Below are 19,031 nucleotides of genomic sequence, written 5' to 3'. Positions count from 1 at the left end.
GAACGAACACAAAGAGTTTGAGGCTACAACAGCAGCAACTGCTACCAAGAGAAAAGGGGGCTGGACCGGAGCTACAAACCCTGGTAAGCTCACTTCATCTAATTTACTTTTACTGTCTTTTACTGAAAAAAATGCCGCAGTAATTTGAGACCTGTTTCAAAAGTAGGGTTGCCACCCTTAAGAAATAGAAATAAGGGACGCCTTCCTCGTGCTCAAAGCCGTACAGGCAACGAAAAAAAAAGGGACATCACCAAAACTCTTAAATGCATAGAAATGTGTCTATTTATATATACAGTGGTACCTCTACATACGAAGTTAATTCGTTCCAGGATCTTGTTTGTAAGTCGAAATGGTTGTATGTCGAGCAGGATTTTCACACGAGAATACAATATAATTCCATTAATTCGTTCCACAGCCCGAAAACCTACGCTAAATTTTCAATAAATATTGATTTTACTATTGCAAACATAATTTACAAAGAGCAAAACAAATACATTATGAATAAAAATCAGAATACTAATATAATAATAGCAATAATAATAATAATACCTGTAATAATGTAACAAACGGGTTCTAATATGGCGAATGTGTTTGCGTGGTGGTGTACCTGAACGCATCGCGTGGCTGGCCCAATTGGTGAGCCTTTTTAGTTTCACTTTCACTTGGTTTACTTGCTGTGGGCGGGGGACACTAGGCACAAGTTGATGGAATAAATGATTAGAAACCTGACGAAGCTGGCGATTTCTTTGGCGATGTTACCACAATAATAATTGCCACTTTAACTTCTAAAGACTGGTGAACGGAGGAGGACCGTCATAGACAGTCTACGGCTGTATTGTTGAGCGAGCCATATCACGGATGCGCACCCCATGCTCCTATTTTTCTATCATATCTATCTTCATGTCAATGGTAATGGTAAGCATCACCTTTTTTTCCTTTTTTTTCACCACCTGCACTAACATTGTTGTAACCCATGTTGCTTTCTCTCACAAGACAATCTACCATGCGTCCGCCTTGCAGGAAAACAAAGAAACTGCGGTGCTGTCATAGATCGTCGTATTTAGAGCATGTCGTCGGACGTAGAAACAAATTATACGTCGGATGTTAAAAGATCGTGTGTCGAAGCGATCATATGTCGAAGTACCACTGTATTCCGTATTGGTTCAATACGGAAGGAACGCAACTTTTAATTCCCAGTTCGGAACGATTTCTTATTTCAAAGGACGGTTGGCAAGCCTATTCAAAAGTGCTGTAGATTTGAGCAAAGTAAGCTAAGCTTAGTGGCTATGTGTGTGTTGCTGCTGGTGCACAGAGAGGGAGGCTAATAGAGAGACAGGATGCTGTAGTCAATTATTATTACGTATAATTTCATGAGAGTTGCACTGTTTGGCCTTTGAGAGTGAAAACTCAGGGTTTAACAAAATTGTATTCACTATTCATTCATTGTATTTTTACTTTCTTACTGTTGGGCTAGTATTATACATGTTTTAATTTCACAAATTTAGCACTACTTTGGCCTTTGAGAGCCAAAGGTTTATTTAACTATTAATAATAATAATATTAATACATTTTATTTGAAGGCGCCTTTCTGGGACTCAAGTTCACCGTACAATCATTTAAAACATTTAAACATATTAAAAGTCAGAAAATGAATGTATAGAACGTTTAAGTACATTTAAAATACTAAAAGAGATATATGGGCAGTTAAAAAAACAGAACTTATTGATTATTGTGGATAGGCTAGTCTAAACAGGTGAGTTTTGAGTTTTGATTGAAAAAGGGGGAGGGAATCTGTGTTCCTGAGGTCGGGTGGAAGTGAATTCCAAAGCCGGGGAGCCGAGCGCCTGAACGGTCGCCTCCCCATGGTGGTGAGGCGAGCAGGGGGGACAGACAAGTGTATGGAGGAGGAGGATCTAAGGGCACAGGAGGGAGTAGTAACATGAATGTGATCGGACAAGTATGGAGGGGCAAGGTTATGGATGGCCTTGAATGTGAGGAGAACTTTGAACTGAATTCAAAAGTAGACCGGGAGCCAGTGAAGCTGTTGGAGGACTGGAGTGATGTGGTGGATGGATGGGGTACGGGTTATGATGGGCAGCTGAATTCTGGACCAGTTGTAGTTTATGAGTTTTATGAGGGAGGCCGAAGAGGAGAGAGTTGCAGTACTCCAGGCGGGAAGTGACAAGACTGTGGACCAGAATTGCAGCAGAATATGGGGTGAGGGAAGGGCCGAGGCGATTAATGGTGCGGAGGTGAAAGTGGGAAATCCGGGTGATGTTATACGTAGATGTGCGATCGAAAGGAAAGTGTGTTGTCTAGGATTACTCCTAGGCTCTTGACTTGGGGGGGAGGTGAAACAGTGGAGTTGCCAATGGTAAAGGAAATGTTATGGTTTTTTGAGAGGGTGAATTTAGAACCAACGAGGAGCACCTCAGTTTTACTACTGTTAAGTTTTAGTAAGTTGTGGGTAAACCAGATTTTTATTTCAGTGATACAGTCAGTCAGAGATGAGGGCGGGAGAGAGGAGGAGGGTTCAGAATTGAGGTAAAGTTGGGTGTCGTCGGCATAGCAGTGTAAGTGGATGTTGAATTTACGAAAAATATTGCCAAGGGGAAGTAGGTATATGATGAAAAGTAGGGGCCCCAGGACAGAGCCCTGAGGCACACCGGAGGTAACAGGGGAGGGTTTAGATTTAAATGACTTTAGTTGGATATATTGGCTGCGCTCAGAAAGGTAGGAAGAAAACCAGTTAAACGGGGTGCGGGTGATGCCGATAGTGGAAAGCCGGTGGAGGAGTGTGGGGTGACTAATAGTATCAAAGGCTGCAGATAGGTCTAGGAGGATGAGGATGGAGAGTAGTCCAGAATCAGCTGCCATGAGGAGGTCATTAGTTATTTTAACGAGTGCTGTTTCAGTGCTGTGTAGTGGGCGAAAACCAGATTGAAACTGTTCATAAAGGTTATTCTGGGATAGGTGAGAGTGGAGTTGGGAGGCGACTGTTGTTTCAAGGATTTGGGAAATGAAAGGGAGCTTGGATATGGGGCGGAAGTTATTGAAGTCGGAGTGGTCGTTTCTTGAGGATTGGAGTGATAGCTGCAGTTTTGAAACACATACCAGGTATGCAATAAAAAGTTCATCTGGAGTCACTTTGTGTCTATACTAGGGTTGTTCCGATCATGTTTTTTTGCACCCGATCCGATCCCGATTGTTTTAGTTTGAGTATCTGCCGATCCTGATATTTCCCCATCCGATTGCTTTTTTTTGCTCCCGATTCAATTCCAATCATTCCCGATAATTTTTCCCGATCATATACATTTTGGCAATGCATTAAGAAAAAAATGAATAAAACTCGGAAAAATATATACATTCAACATACAGTACCTAAGTACTGTATTTGTTTATTATGACAATAAATCCTCAAGATGGCATTTACATTATTAACATTCTTTCTGTGAGAGGGATCCACGGATAGAAAGACTTGTGACTTTGTATATTGTGACTAAATATCGCCATCTAGTGTATTTGTTGAGCTTTCAGTAAATGATACTGCAGCCATGCCCAAATGCATGATGGGAAGTGGAACCATGACTGTGCGCTACCAATTGATATATCTTCTCTGCATTGGGAAATAATATAAGGTGTTAAGAAAAAGATCATCTGTTACCTTGCTTCCCCTCATTGCTTCCCATGATATTTCTAATTGTAGGGAGAGGGATTGTAAGGTTTTAGCTAATTTAAAAAAGGCTTAAAAGGCTGCCAAAATTCACTCTACTCATTTTATACTGCCTTTTATCTCTCTATATAGGTAAAACGGCGCCATTACGGATTGAGCGCGACAATGCGTGGGTGGGTCATGCAGGGCATGCATTAATTGCGTTAAATATTTTAATGTAATACATTTTTGAAAAAATTAATTACTGCCGTTATTGGGATAAATTTGATAACCCTACCTTAAGCCTAAACTAAAGACTCTGGATGAGTGTAACATATTATGTTTGTAACGTTAAATACAATTAGAAAACGTTTTAATTAAAATATATATATATATATATTTAAAAAAGGCATGGCCGATATTTTTTTTGCCGATTCCGATACTTTGAAAATGATGTGATCGGACCCGATCGATCGGGACATCTCTAGTCTATACTGTATTTGAATTTCAAACAATGTGAAACAGGTATGATATCGGCCAATACTGCACAGCCAGGTATTAGTATCGGGGCCAAAAATGGTACCTTTGCAACACCACTTAATATACACTGTAAAATGGTATAGTGCACAGGTGTCAAACCGATTCCAGAAAGGGCCTAGTGAGTGCAGGTTTGCTTTCCAACCAATGAAGAGAACGCCTTTTCACCAATTAGATCTTTTACAGGTGTAATCAGTTAAACTTTGTCAGGTGCTGCTTGTTTCAGCAGGAAGTTCATTGGTTAAACTCTCTGCGCGTTATCGGTTGGAACAAAATCCATCATCCACTAGGCCCTTTCTGGAATCGGTTTGACACCTGTGGTATAGTGCTTCGAACGGTAACCCTAAAATTTATGGTTGATTTTTGTAGAAATATTTAAACTGAAAATATACTGTATGTTGTTACCTTTTATACTGTAACCTGGCTTGATGTCCCAATCTGAGACTCTGTATCGGTACCAGATACGGCAATTTTTTGGAGTATTGGCCAGTGTCGGTTTTGGTCACAAGATCGTGCTTTTCGGCTGCTGTAAATCAATCAACTAGGCAAATATGTTCGCTGAGTGAGACGACTGCTCTTTAAAAAGTAATGATAGTAAATCATGTAATCATGTGTGTCATGAGGAGGTACCAGTACAACTCAGTTTAATAGAAAAAATGTTGTTGTTTTTTTTTTGCATATCTTTACTGGTCTGAAAATATAGGTATCAGATCGGCATCGGATTAGCATTGGATCAGTATTGGCAAAACATATCTTGGAAAATAATCGGATCGGAAGTAAAAAAAATCCGCATCGGGACATCCCTACATGATAGTGGTAACATAATGTCTCTCCAGTCTTGAATAGACGCCATTACAGACCAGTAGGAGGAACTACTATGCATTCAGAAGGTTTGAAAAACATGACTCCCTGACAGCTCACAACAGTGTGCTGGCAGTTAGACTGTGCTATTTGCTCAGTAGTCAGCACACATAACTGCCACAGTGACAGTTTGGATTGGAGTATGGAGAAAACAAGAACTGGAGCACTGTGACGTCACCGCGACTACATATATGTACTTATCGCCGTCATTTAATGTAAAGTGAAAGTTATACATTACAGAAATACAGTGGGGCAAATAAGTATTTAGTCAACCACTAATTGTGCAAGTTCTCTCACTTGAAAATATATTAGAGAGCCTGTAATTGTCAACATGGGTAAACCTCAACCATGAGAGACAGAATGTGAAGGAAAAAAAAAACAGAAAATCACATTGTTTGATTTTCAAAGAATTTATTTGCAAATCATGGTGGAAAATAAGTATTTGGTCAATACCAAAAGTTCATCTCAATACTTCGTTATGTACCCTTTGCTGGCAATAACGGAGGCCAAACGTTTTCTGTAACTCTTCACAAGCTTTTCACACACTGTTGCTGGTATTTTGGCCCATTCCTCTATCCAGATCTCCTCTAGAGCAGTGATGTTTTGGGGCTGTCGTTGGGCAACACGGACTTTCAACTCCCTCCACAGATTTTCTATGGGGTTAAGATCTGGAGACTGGCTAGGCCACTCCAGGACATTGAAATGCTTCTTACGAAGCCACTCCTTTGTTGCCCTGGCTGTGTGTTTGGGATCATTGTCATGCCGAAAGACCCATCTACGTCTCATCTTCAATGCCCTTGCTGATGGAAGGAGATTTTCACTCAAAATCTCTCGATACATGGCCCCATTCATTCTTTCCTTTACACAGATCAGTTGTCCTGGTCCCTTTGCAGAAAAACAGCCCCAAAGCATGATATTTCCACCCCCATGCTTCACAGTGGGTATGGTGTTCTTTGGATGCTATTCAGTATTCTTTCTCCTCCAAACATGACAACCTGTGTTTCTACCAAAAAGTTCTATTTTGGTTTCATCTGACCATAACACATTCTCCCAGTTCTCTTCTGGATCATCCAAATGCTCTTTAGCGAACTGCAGACGGGCCTGGATGTGTACTGGCTTCAGCAGGGGGACACGTCTGGCAGTGCAGGATTTGAGTCCCTGGCGGCGCATTGTGTTAATGATAGTAGCCTTTTTTACTGTGGTCCCAGCTCTCTGTAGGTTATTCACGAGGTCCCCCTGTGTGGTTCAGGGATTTTTGCTCACCGTTCTTGTTATCATTTTGACGCCACGTGGTGAGATCTTGCATGGAGCCCCAGATCGAGGGAGATTATCAGTGGTCTTGTATGTCTTCCATTTTCTAATAATTGCTCCCCCAGTTGATTTCTTTACACCAAGCGTTTTACCTATTGCAGATTCAGTCTTCCCAGCCTGGTGCAGGTCTACAATTTTGTCTCTGGTGTCCTTCGACAGCTCTTTGGTCTTGGCCATGGTGGAGTTTGGAGTGTGACTGACTGAAGTTGTGGACAGGTGTCTTTTATACCGATAATGAGTTAAACCAGGTATCATTATTACAGGTAACGAGTGGAGCCTCGTTAGACCTCGTTAGAAGAAGTTAGACCTCTTTGACAGACAGAAATCTTGCTTGTTTGTAGGTAACCAAATACTAATTTTCCACTCTAATTTGGAAATAAATTCTTTAAAAATCAAACAGTGTGATTTTCTGTTTTTTTTTTTTTTTTCACATTATGTCTCTCATGGTTGACGTTTACCCATGCTGACAATTACAGGCCTGTCTAATCTTTAGTAGGAGAGCTTGCACAATTGGTGGTTGACTAAATACTTATTTGCCCCACTGTATACAATACTATATACAGGGGTGCACATAAGTGGTCCGCATGCGCGCATGCATACCGGACGTAGACAAACGCGCTGGCCCTCAACGACTTCCATATGCTTTTGCGTACCGATGGCTGACCACCGTATTTGCGGCGGACACGAGAAAATAACTTCTCAAAATGTCAAAGAGGCAGGCCACACTGAGTAATTACTTCCGTGTTCCCCCACCCCCGTCAAAAGACAGACAGACGACAGAGACGTCACCGGAGCTACCGAAAAAAAGGACTTTTGCTGAAAATTAGGAGGTACCATGGCTAGAAGCAAATGATGCTCGCACGGAAATGCGGTACAAAATGTGCTGTGAGAATCCCAATGTCGCCGATAAGAGCAGCGCATTTTATGTAGGGTCAAAGAATTTCAGCCATCCAAACTTTGAAAAGCACGAAAGAAACAGAGAGCATGTGGCAATTAAGCAAACTATCGATGTTAAACAGGACCCCGCTCGCCCTATGGACAAGTGGCGGAATAAAGGTAATGAACAGCGACATGCACTGACAAACGTGTTTTTGCTCGCATTTTACAAAGCTAAACATGCACGTTCAATAAGGTCTTATGAGGAGGACATCCCACTTTTAAAAAGGCTTGGAGTTAATGTGGGAGCCGCATAATGCCCTTTATTTTGAATTGGTGCTTTTTATTTCTTTACATTTCAAAGTAATGGCAATTTTGTTGTGCCAGTTGATGTTAATCTAGCATTAATTGTTAATATAATTAATTAAAGTTAATTGGCTCTAAGTAAAGCTTGTCATAAATTTATCGCATCAGGCGGGTTGGCTCTCAAGCTCAATGAGGACCAAGTCACATCTCCAGGTCCTCCTCTGAGAACCTGGGCAAAAAAATTATGTGCACCCCTGACTATATAGCTATTTTCATTATAGTTTGTTGTTTTCCCTGTTTTTTTCAACAGGATAATTCTGGCAACCGCAGTTGCCAGTATATTACAGTCACTTTTTTTTTTGTAAACTGCTATAATGTAATGAAGATTTTTATCTAATGCCTTATTTTTATTGTATCAATAGCTAGGTTTATTCGGGAAGGTCAAGACATTCGATCAAGGCTAACTATTTACATAAAAATACGAAAAACAGAAACGAGGACATATTTTTGAAAACATCCATCCCCTGATCTAATGCTCCATCAGGGCAAGGAAAACCTCAATAACTCATTTAAGGAAAAATAAAAAAAACCTTGAGAAGAGTGGATTCCCTTTCAGGATGACAATGTTACACTGAAAACCTAGTGTGCAACAAGCACATTATCATAAAGCTAGAAGTCTTAGATTAGACTAATCTAAATTAAATGACTGTAAATTACCTTAAACTCTGTCTCAATGTTGGCCAGTCTAGCCAGTTCGTTGCTGAGCTCCAGGGCGGTCAATACTGGATCTTCACTGCTGAGTGACAGATAAGCTGCACTTGCCAGACCCTTGTAAGCATTCATCCTTGAGCGTGAATGGCTGAATGAGTCTTTTTTCTGTTTTTCCACACACTCTAAGCACTTGCAGAAGTAGTCATGAGGTCTCTCAATGCGAGCCCCTTTGGTCAAAAGAATATGGACTATCTCGTACTCTTGGCAGTGAGCAGCCAGAATAATGGGTGTGACATCATGCGAAAAGCGTGTCCCATCCTCGTCATAAGCGTAGAAGTCGTCATCACGCATCTCCTGCTCTAGGGGACTCAGAGCCAAACGGAGACCCCCACCGAAGGCATGGTGTCCAAGGATGGCTTCGACGATACGAACGTAACCCTTGGAAATAGCCAGAAGGAGGCCGTCTCCAATCCTTGCCAAGCCATCCTTTTTCAGGAGCAGCTCAGTTACCTCCAGATGCTCATTTCCTACAGCCAGCTGCAATGCATTCTGGCCCATGTAGTCCACACAATTAAAGTTGAGAGTTTTGGAATCTTCTAACATTTTACGTACTACAGGAATATTCCCATACTCTGCAGCATCTAAAAATCGTTCCTCTTCTGCAGTGAGAGCTGAACCGCGCTCATTGAACATGTAGGCTGGGCCCCGGACTGCTTGGCGACGCCCCTTCTCCCTCAGTGTGGTGTGGCGACGGTGCATCACCTCCACCCTGTAGAAATAGAGGGAAATGATGAGGAACATTCAAGGTATTATAGCTTCAAAATAGCAAGGCAACAATACAAGGAAGTAGTATCATTAAATGCACCATACTTCACGATTCAAAACAAAACTTAATAACTTTCAGTTTTCTGTGATTTTGGCAATGGCAATGGACAAAAGCCGTTGTGTTTTGCCTAACGGCTGACCACATTTCCCATGAGGACCTGAGCAAGTGTCGTAAAGTTCTGATCTCCCGGTCGCCTGCAGTCGGACTGAACTACATTTGTGTATCCAGTGGCTGTGTGAAGAACAAATAGCGATAAGGTAATGAATCTATTTGAAGCTAAACAATATCATATGACAATGCAACAAATGGGGAAATGCGCAAGTGACATATGCTGTAAAGCAGGCAGCACTTTTGGAGTATCTTTATGTGGCATGGTTCCTACCACCCTCTTCGAAGTTGCTTAGTTGTACAACCACCAACTTCAACCACAAGTTGAAGAAGTGGTTGACATCACGAAATCCTACCAGTGGCTGGAGTACGCTGGACTGACAGACAGCACAAAGGCTCAAATCATGGCTGCACAAGAACAGGCCCTAGGTACAAGGGCCATAGAGGCCAAGATCTATCAGAGTAGATCAGACCCGAGGTGCAGGCTGTGCAAAAATGCTCTGGAGACAGTCTAACATATCGTAGTAGGGTGAAAGATGGTAGATGGATCAGCATACATGGAAAGGCACAATCAAGTGGTGTTTATAATAAACAGGAACGTCTGTAACCAGTATGAAATACAGGTGCCCAGATCCCTATGTGTCACGCTACAGAGGGTGGATGAAAACAACAAGGCCAAGGTTCTGTGGGACTTCAGCTTCTAGACTGACAAACAGCTCCAGGCTAACCGACTGGACATTTTGGTGGTGGACAAAGAGCAGAAGAGAGTGACAGTGAGATGTGGCAAAACCAGCTGATGCCAACATCAGGAAGAGGAACACGAGAAGGTGGAGAAATACCATGGGCTGAAACAGCAGGTGGAGGGATGCGTGGTTCTTGTGGTAAAGGGAGCACTCGGGACAGGAACCCCCAAAATGGGAGAATGGCTCCAGTAGATCCCAGAACAACAACTGAAGCCTCAGTCAAGAAGAGTCCAGTCCTAGGAACAGCTAAGATACCGCGCAGAACCCTCAAACTCCCAGGCCTCTGGTAGAGGACCCGAGCTTGAGGATGAATCAGACACCACCTCACAAGGGGTGAGAGGGATGTTTTATGGTTTTATATTAAACAAACAATGATAATAACAAATGAATGACCGGCTATGGTGATGTAACCTATCTCCAGGTAATTTGGCCTGTGGCAAGTTGCTAATTCAATATCGCTAATATGAGAAAACTATTTAGAGCATTAGGCTATCATTAATAGCTACACACTATTATGTAACTGCTGACTATGTTTTTCCTACAAGATTATTTAAATACTAGCAGAATGGCCCAGCGTTGTTTGGGGGAAAAGGGAAAATTGGATTTTCTATGCTAGTTCTTGGAGTTTCAAATTAATATTCGTGCGGCGAGATGTGTTAGGGTGCACTCGGGTGGGGGGGTCCCGGTGCCGGGATTGGCGATGGGGCGGGGTAGGGTCGGTCGCCAACAGGCTTACACTCACAAAGGATTCACACAATTACTGGGTTCTAGATCACAGAACTGATTTGTGTACACTCTACCCCTGTCAATCACTTAGCTTATAGACACCCCCACCCCCGTCCCCCTCTTTCACTGGTCAACAGGCCCCCAAATGGTGTTAACCGGAAATACAGTACATATAGCTGAAGATAGCACCAACATATTAGTAGCTAGTCTATACGTTCAATGTACACACACACGCACTCCCACACCACTGACTTCTTAATGTATTGACGGCACAGATCAGTCATGCACTGCGCCTCACATTCAAGTAGGGGGCCGCCTACATCGACAGGAGCTATTCACAAACACACGCACACAGCTATCTAACGCCGGATTTCTATTGAAAAAGTACAAAAGCTGTACCGCATACAAACAGGAAGGATTGTCTCAGGAGTGATTTGTTGGAGGACTCAAGGTAATTATTATATTTTTCGTACCATGCATGCATTTTGAAACGTTGTGAAGAAAATCACTGGGAGAAATTAGCCGCTACTGCATTGGCATCATAGTTCGGAATATTTACGTAAAATAAATGCTAACTGTATGTTTTTTTTTTTTTTTGCTTTTAACCAAGAATCGAGACTGTTTTACGTCCATATCTATAAAGAATTCGAGGATTTAAGCATTTATTCACAAAAATTTTCACCAAAAAAGCTCTGTTTACATCAGGCGGCTGCTAGCTACATTTACTAACAGACTAGCATTGTACTTCGACATATTTACGTAAAATAAATGCTAACTGCACGTTTTTGTTGTTGTTTCTTTCAACCAAGAACCGGGACTGTTTTACGTCCATATTAATAAAGAATTCGGGGATTAAAGCATTTATTCACAAGAATTTTCAACAAGAAAAGCTCTTTATCTGTGATTCCACTTGGTCAGCTTTGACAGCCTCACATACAATGCAGGCCCCCTATTTATCGGCCCTGCGCCCCGTTTCCCGTCAATACATTATAAAGTCTATGCCCACACACAAAGTCCATCCATCCATTATCTACCGCTTAATCTGGGGTCAGGTCGCTGGGGGGACCAGCCACTTTAACCGGTTCCTCCGGCAGAATCCCAAGGCTTTCTCAAGCCAGCCGAGAGACATGGTCTCTCCAGCGTGTCTTGCGTCATCCCTGGGGCCTACTGCCGGTGGGACATGCCCGGACACCTCTCCAGGGAGGCATGATGTTAATATTTCTTTTCAATAAATGAAAATATTTTTAAAAGGAAATTTAAAAAAGAAATGAAAAAAAAATGTTTTCTACAATCCAGGCTAAAGGTTTGGACACACCTCATTCAATGCAACACAAAAGAAGGTCCTAACCCCAATGATAAAGCAATAAAATCCACAAATTAACCCTGAAAAGACATACATGTGAAGTCAAAAAACATTTTAGGTGACTCCCTCTTGAAACTCATAAAGAAAATTGCAAGAGTGTGCAAAAAAGTACGGTAATCAGGCAAACAGTGGCTACTTTGAAGATTATTTGAAATATTGAAGATGTTATACATGTTTTTGATTATTTCACCTTTTTTCCTAAGTACATAATTCCACACGGGTTCATTCATAGCTTTATAACCTTCAGTGAGAAATTACAATGTAAATAGTCATGAGAATAAAGAAAACACACGAATAAGGTGTCTCCAAACCTTTGGCACTGTACTGTATGTTTATCTCTATCGAATTTATACTAAACATTATATTTATTTTATATTTCTCTTTTATTCATCAACCTTTGCCATAAAAAAAAAAAAAAAAAAAAAAAAAAAGCTATTTTCTTGTGGCAAACTCACTCCCCAAAAAGTCTCATGTCAATGTGCTCATTGTGCTATAGCCAAAAACTTAGACATATAGTAGATAATGTCAAAAGAAATTTTCATTTGGCTAGTTGATAAATGGTCCAACTTTACAAGACACCATAAGAATATGAGAGTAGCTCCTGTAAGGAATGAAATGGAAAAATGTTCAAAGGATGGTGGTACAAAAGAGCCATGCCATTCCCGCTTTGAAATGACACCATGGAAAGGAGCCTGCACACTTGCAAGCAGGTAATGAACTCTGTGGTACGATCGAAAGGGAGTTGTGCTCCATGGAAACTATGTGGTATGTTCAAGTTACAGATAATGCGGGCTTGTTCAGCTGTTTATTAATATTGTCAGTTTAGATGGACATTCCCAACTCGTGTGTGAGGGACACATGCTCACCTGTTTAGTTTCTATTCTTTTGAAGCAGGACGAGGTGAGCCAATGTCATAAAGGTTACAAACAACAGGTGCAAAATGATGCCATTTTTTAATTCTTTTTGGACTTTCAAACAATCTGGAAGTGTGAAAATCAATATGTTGTTATTGACAGTGTATTAGTGTCTGTGTTTTATTCACAGTGATAAATCTTGGATTATACCGCGGTTAATTTCACTCTCTCATAGATTTACTGTATATGACTACAATTAAAAGTGCTTGAATGACAAATTACATCTACAAGTAGCTACTGTATACAGTAAATGATTGTATTCTAGCATATGCCTACACTTGAGAAAATTATTCTTGCCTTGCCTTATTGTTAGGTTCCATCATATTTTCATTTCTTCTTCTTGACTTTTTGTAATTCAGATCTGAATTTGACTTACAATGAGAGTAACAAAGAACGTTTTGACACATGTGCGTGTGCTGCAAAATAGATCAATATAATGTGTTCAAATGGTGCGTTTTTGCTACTGCGTTATCAGCAGTTTTGAGCAACCAGGTGACATACTGTGGATAACATCTGCGACCCTCGAGAAGATTACTCAGCCTGCGTTTGTTTTCATTCAGTTGCACTTGGAAACATTATAAATCATCCAGAATGTTATTTTTTGTTGACAACTAAGTATATAAATAACAATTGAAACTTTTTTCTCTTCATTGTAGGCAATCCATCATCCATCTTGTGATGAATCTTTATAAAATATGACTATTTCAGTTGTATTTTCAAAACAATTTCCTGCTACAACTCCTTTTGGATCATTTGATATTTTATTGTGGCATATCAGACAGTGGAACTAGTTATGGATCCTGTTGATCCATTAAAGCAGGAATTGCAAAACATAGTCTATAGCCAGGTGCCAGGACTTGAGGTTCTAGTTGATGTACCGTGAAGTGCAGTTGGACATTTAATTTGTCCTTTAATCAATGCATGTCCCTCCTGGGTCCAGGATGTGCGCAGTGGTGAGATAGATTGATTTTGCTCATTGCAAGCTGTCCATTTCCTACCAGTGGTTGGTTACATTCCAGGTACAGGTAAACAGTAAACTAATGCCACACCAATCTGATGGTACATTGTCTAAATTGTCTCCATAAACACCTTGTTCCTTCAGAATTCTAGCAGGTGAGAAATAAATACAGCTGATATTAAAGATTAGCACACGCATGTTCAAATGACAACCAATTGTGGTATAAAAATGAGACTGAGATAAATCCTTTCAAAAGCTACCATTCAATTTGTGAATATTCCTGTACAACTCACTTCAATAGTGCGTTGTCATATTATCAAGGAGGTAAAAAATAAACATTATGGTTTCAAAAGTGTCCACAGACACACTCATAATTTAGATCAAGCTTTTTTTATGAATTACTGAATCAAACTTCAAAACACCTGACGATGTGGTGTGCGCAGTGTTCGTAGGCATCTCACGATCAGTATTGTGCATTTCAGTGTTGTTTAAGCATTATTTTATATTCATTACTTTCACCTGTATGTAAAACCTAAGGAAGAAAGAGGTTGTGTATTCGGTTCTGTCTGTCTGTTTGTTTGTGTTTAAAATAACTCAAGAACAAATAAAGGGATAATTATCAAACTTGCAATATACAGAATGTTTGTAATATGAAATGAAACTGGGGTAATGAGGGCAAAGGTCATATAGGAAAGAAAAGGAATTTTGCAATATCTTTATATCATATTAGCCTATTTAACTCAAGAGTGACATTTTGGGGCATCTACCAAATATGACGATGCTTTGAATTTGGCTGTTTAGGCGGGAGTCTGCTCTCTCTGGGTGCTCCTCTACAATAGTTTGTATTATTAGTGTGGGCTCACAGCTCTGCAAAAGCCGCCGATGTTGCAACCATGAATGAGAGTTTTTTTTCATTGTTTCATGCTGTTTGGTTTGATAAAATAGGGAAACGTAAGTTATGATTTGTATTCCGATTTATAAACTGTATTTTCACTATCACTATATAACCACACTTTTGTTTAAAAATGCAGTTTTTTTAGACAGAAGCGAGAGGAATGTGAAACAAAAACTGCCTGCGATCAAACGTGATTTCACCATTCGTCGACTTCAACTGTGTTGCAGATCTGTAAAGAAAACTGAGTAATAAAAGTACACATTTGTTTTTGTAGTTCGCATGATCTTCTGTGATTCTGTAAAGCATCAGGAGTGTAGAACTGCATTAAGCCACATCCCATGCATGTCATCGTGTTACACTGGAGCCATCACCAGTCACGTTTTCATGTTTGTCAACATAATCCATGTAACACTGTTGTAGAAGCAATGAGTTCTTTCTTTCAAAATTCTGGTTTTCTTCATTTAAAAGTATGAAAGGTAAAAATCGCATATAGAATAGCACCTGCAATATTTGTCAGGAAAATTGCAATTAGTTTTTTTTTTTTTTGTCAAAATCAAGCAGCACTAGTCTTTATTTGAATGACATTGCCGAATTCTGAATACAGTCACGTTTCATTTAGAAGAGGTTTTGCACACTTGAGCATCTATGTTATTTCGGATGTGTATTTTTGCATCCCTTCTTGAAAATATTTTAGTTTTCTATTTTGTTGTGTAGGTATAGGTCATATTTATTGTGGATTTTTTTTTTTTTTTGTTAAGCGGGATTTATCTTGTTTTCATTTTAACACGAAAACCTGGCATTCAAACAGGGTGTGAAGACTTTTTATATCATCCATTGTTATAGAGTTCAAATTTAGGTATAAAAAGATGGAGTTAGAGAGCTTAGAGTAATTCTATTTAAACAAGACTGTATTTCAAATGAGCAAAGAAAAAAAGGCAATTTCGTAAAATTGTTTCTTACATGAAATGGTAAGGTTATGAAACCACCCGTTTCTCTTGGCTTTTCTTTCACTCTAACAATCCAGCAATTCTACCAAACTGAACGACTGAAAAGATTAGCCAATTTTTATTAGGACTAAAAATAAACAGGTGCAATCAAGGATGATTTTTTTTTTTTTTTAATCTAGACTGTGAAGGAGGTGAACAGCACACTTGCATGCACTAACAGCTCATTTGACGGATCAAAGCCACGTTGCTCATCATGTTTCACTGGTAATGGGAAACAGACATGTTCACCCAGTCTACTCATTTTGAGCATCCTGAGCGTCTTTCAAGCCCTTTCAAGCTCAACATTGGTGTATCAAAGCTGCAGGCCCGACCAGATCAAAGAGCCAGCAGTATGACCTGCCACTCTTAATATCTGATTGTCCTGCCTGAGTCGCCAGGGCACCATGATTATGCAATCACCATTCAAGTCACATTACTCCTTGCATTGTGCACACTTCTCACCTATCACATATGCACTGTACTCATCCAATTGTTAATTTTCACAGTGAATGGGTTCAGCATATAGGAGAATTGAAACAATTCCTGTTGACTGCAGCCTAAGCAGTCAGGTGGTTGAATGAATCAAGCATTTGAGTTTTTAAATGTGAAGGTGACAAATTCTGGATTGGAAAAATAACACATTTTCCAGACACTAATTCAGTTGAACTAATATAGTTGCATAACGTGAACACATTGTTCTTGCCGGTTAATAGGGGAAAAGGAAAAGCTCAGAGAGTACAACACAATATTTGAGGAAAACAAATAGCAGTCAATCCAAAAAGGCAAAGTGGCCCACTTAAGAGAGACTTGTGCTGTTCAAATGAGGGTCAACCAGTGCAGCAGGTTGGATAAGTACTTTTGATTCAAGAAGCTCCATTCTATTGATGGAATTACTAGTGTACATAATCATCAATGGAGCACCAGAGATCTTTATTGCTTGACTTCTACCTTTTAGAGCTCCTTCTGGGACAGTTGATCAAATTGCTATGACAACATTAGGAAGACTTACATATGATAATTCTATTGACACGTTGGGAGTATTGATTAAGTTTGTTGTTGTCATGAACTATTTGAATTGTGCAAATCATTCACTTCAATCACTTTGGTATAAGTCCTGTTTATTTTCCATAGACAGTTGAAAATGTCAGAGAGACATTCAGGTAGAAAAAAGAATCTCCATTTTTGCAGCTATATCATATATATTTTTTTAATTGTTTAACCTCATTGGGGTCAAGAGGCTGGATCTGATGTCTTGTGCTGACTAGAGGCGAGAGGTGGGGTAGACCCTCAAGTGGTCAACAATAAATCCAAGGTTGGAATTGATAAATAAACACATCTATTGTAAAACTAGTATTCAATTAACTTGGCAAGTTAACATGCATGTTTTTGGGCAGTGGGAGGACATCCTATTACCTGGAGAACCTAAAATCTGAGAACTGTGCGGCTGATATGTGAAACAATTGTTCTCAATGCCTTTCTGCTCATTATGATTTTTTTTTTTTTTTTTAAATGCCTGTTTCTTTATAATGTGTAGATTTTGTCGTTTTATTTTGACCAGTAACCGAGTTTCCTTTTGATTAGTTAGCATAACACACTTACTCTAAAAATTGTCTGACATTAGCATTGCTTTGCAACACTGTAATTCTAGCCATGCCATTCCCTAAGTATAGGGTTCGAGCCTGACTATGATTCAACTCTCCCAGGTGATTAAAGTCACCCACATTAATAGTTTAAAAACACAAATATACTATACATACTATGCGCCCAAATATTTGGGAAGAGACTCATAGCAAAAATATATTATTAACAATAATTTGCAGCCCTCAACACCCCCCAAAAAACTAAATTGTTAGGAACAGATGTGAACAGGCGAGTTTTTCTGAAATAAATGTGTACATTGATGTGTACACATATACCGAACTATGAAAACGATGTGGTCAACCGTGACAATAAATAAGTATTCGATAAAATTTTCCAGTCTTTATTTAACTACAAATACACTCAAAATGCTTTCCAGATATCTGAGTATAGGGTCAAGCGCCAACAATAAGAAATAAAACAACTCATAAAAAGTACATTGAGAGTTGAATTACATTATTGTTCAGTGATATACTTTTTTCTTGAAAAGATTAAAATCATTTAAGGTCATTATTTAAAGAATATTGGTTCTTAAATTGACATCCAATTCCAGAATGACGTCTAACGACATTTAACATGCAATCTTTTGATCACCCCCCAACAACAACAAAAATACAAGTTAATTAAAAAAAAAAACTCACGATTGCCGGGAGTCGGAGTTGAGCTCGGTGTTCATGTGCTCATTGGCGTGGTGGTTCCCATATTCCGATGACTCTTGGGCTCTGTGGGATCTCTGTCCGCGGTGCTGAAGGCTCCCGTCGCTCCCGGGGCCGCGTCCCTTCCAGTGGGGCAGCTGCTGGTCGTAGTGCTCGCACACCACGTCGAGATGCCCGTACTGGCTCGGAGAGTCCCCCGCGTGGTTGCGGAACTTTGACGGCGTGAGGTGAGGGGAGTCGTGGGGCTCTCGGTTATCCGGTGACGAGTGAAGACACTCCGGTGAAGCCAGGTACGGGGGGTCCGTGTCTTCTAGGAGCGGAGAGGCCGAGGAAAAGAGATCCGGGGGCCGCCGACAGGAAGGTGATCCTTGTGGGAGACACAAAGACGGAGAAGGAGACTTGGAGCGACGCTCTTTCTCGCGGCCGTCGCCTTCGAGCTCTCCGTCGTCAGACATTGACAGAGTTGTGGGCACTGAATAAGTGTTTTTTTCCACCCCAAGACAATCTTACTTTATGTGACGGACATTGCGCTCCCCGTGGTAAAGTTTCATCCTGACAAGTTTCATCCTAGCTGCGCGGTAACGTGGAGTCCAGCTCTCTTTACGTCAATGCGCACGCGCGCTCAGCGCGCGCACGAGGAACCAGCCCTTTCTAAAATGGAAGACACTAATCAAAAGTGACATCTGTTGCGGTCGTTGTCCATATAATTTATTGTGGTTAGGGGGAGCAATCTTGAAGAGTCAACAACAACACCGAAAGAGAATTAATACAATTATTTATTTTATATTATATTGTCTGCTTATAGTTTTTTTTTTTTTTTTTTAATCCAATAAATGTTCTTGATTTGTTGAATTTATATATTTCTTTTACAAACACATGATAGGTATGTGAAGTGAGCAAGGCGGGGTTTGACTTTTGTGGCAGGGTTGGCAAAACATGTTGCTGTCCCCGAAACGCAGGGTCA

At 40.3% G+C, this 19,031-nt stretch overlaps 1 protein-coding gene across 1 annotated transcript in view; it reads right to left on the bottom strand.

Moving 5' to 3' along the window:
- Nucleotides 1–18,606, bottom strand: part of LOC130924415 (short transient receptor potential channel 7-like) — a 99,793-nt gene extending 81,187 nt beyond the window's left edge. The window contains exons 1-2 of the mRNA XM_057850966.1: nucleotides 18,053–18,606; nucleotides 8,261–9,023 (exon numbers count right to left, since the gene is read on the bottom strand). Of these exons, the coding sequence (XP_057706949.1) occupies nucleotides 8,261–9,023; nucleotides 18,053–18,522 (1,233 nt within the window). The 5' untranslated portion in view covers nucleotides 18,523–18,606. The remainder of the gene's footprint in view (nucleotides 1–8,260; nucleotides 9,024–18,052) is intronic.
- Between the last annotated feature and the right edge of the window lie 425 nt (nucleotides 18,607–19,031).

The sequence above is a fragment of the Corythoichthys intestinalis genome, chromosome 11 (genome assembly GCF_030265065.1).
Source record: "Corythoichthys intestinalis isolate RoL2023-P3 chromosome 11, ASM3026506v1, whole genome shotgun sequence".
NCBI lineage: Eukaryota > Metazoa > Chordata > Actinopteri > Syngnathiformes > Syngnathidae > Corythoichthys > Corythoichthys intestinalis.
This window is presented reverse-complemented; position numbering and strand designations above follow the sequence as displayed.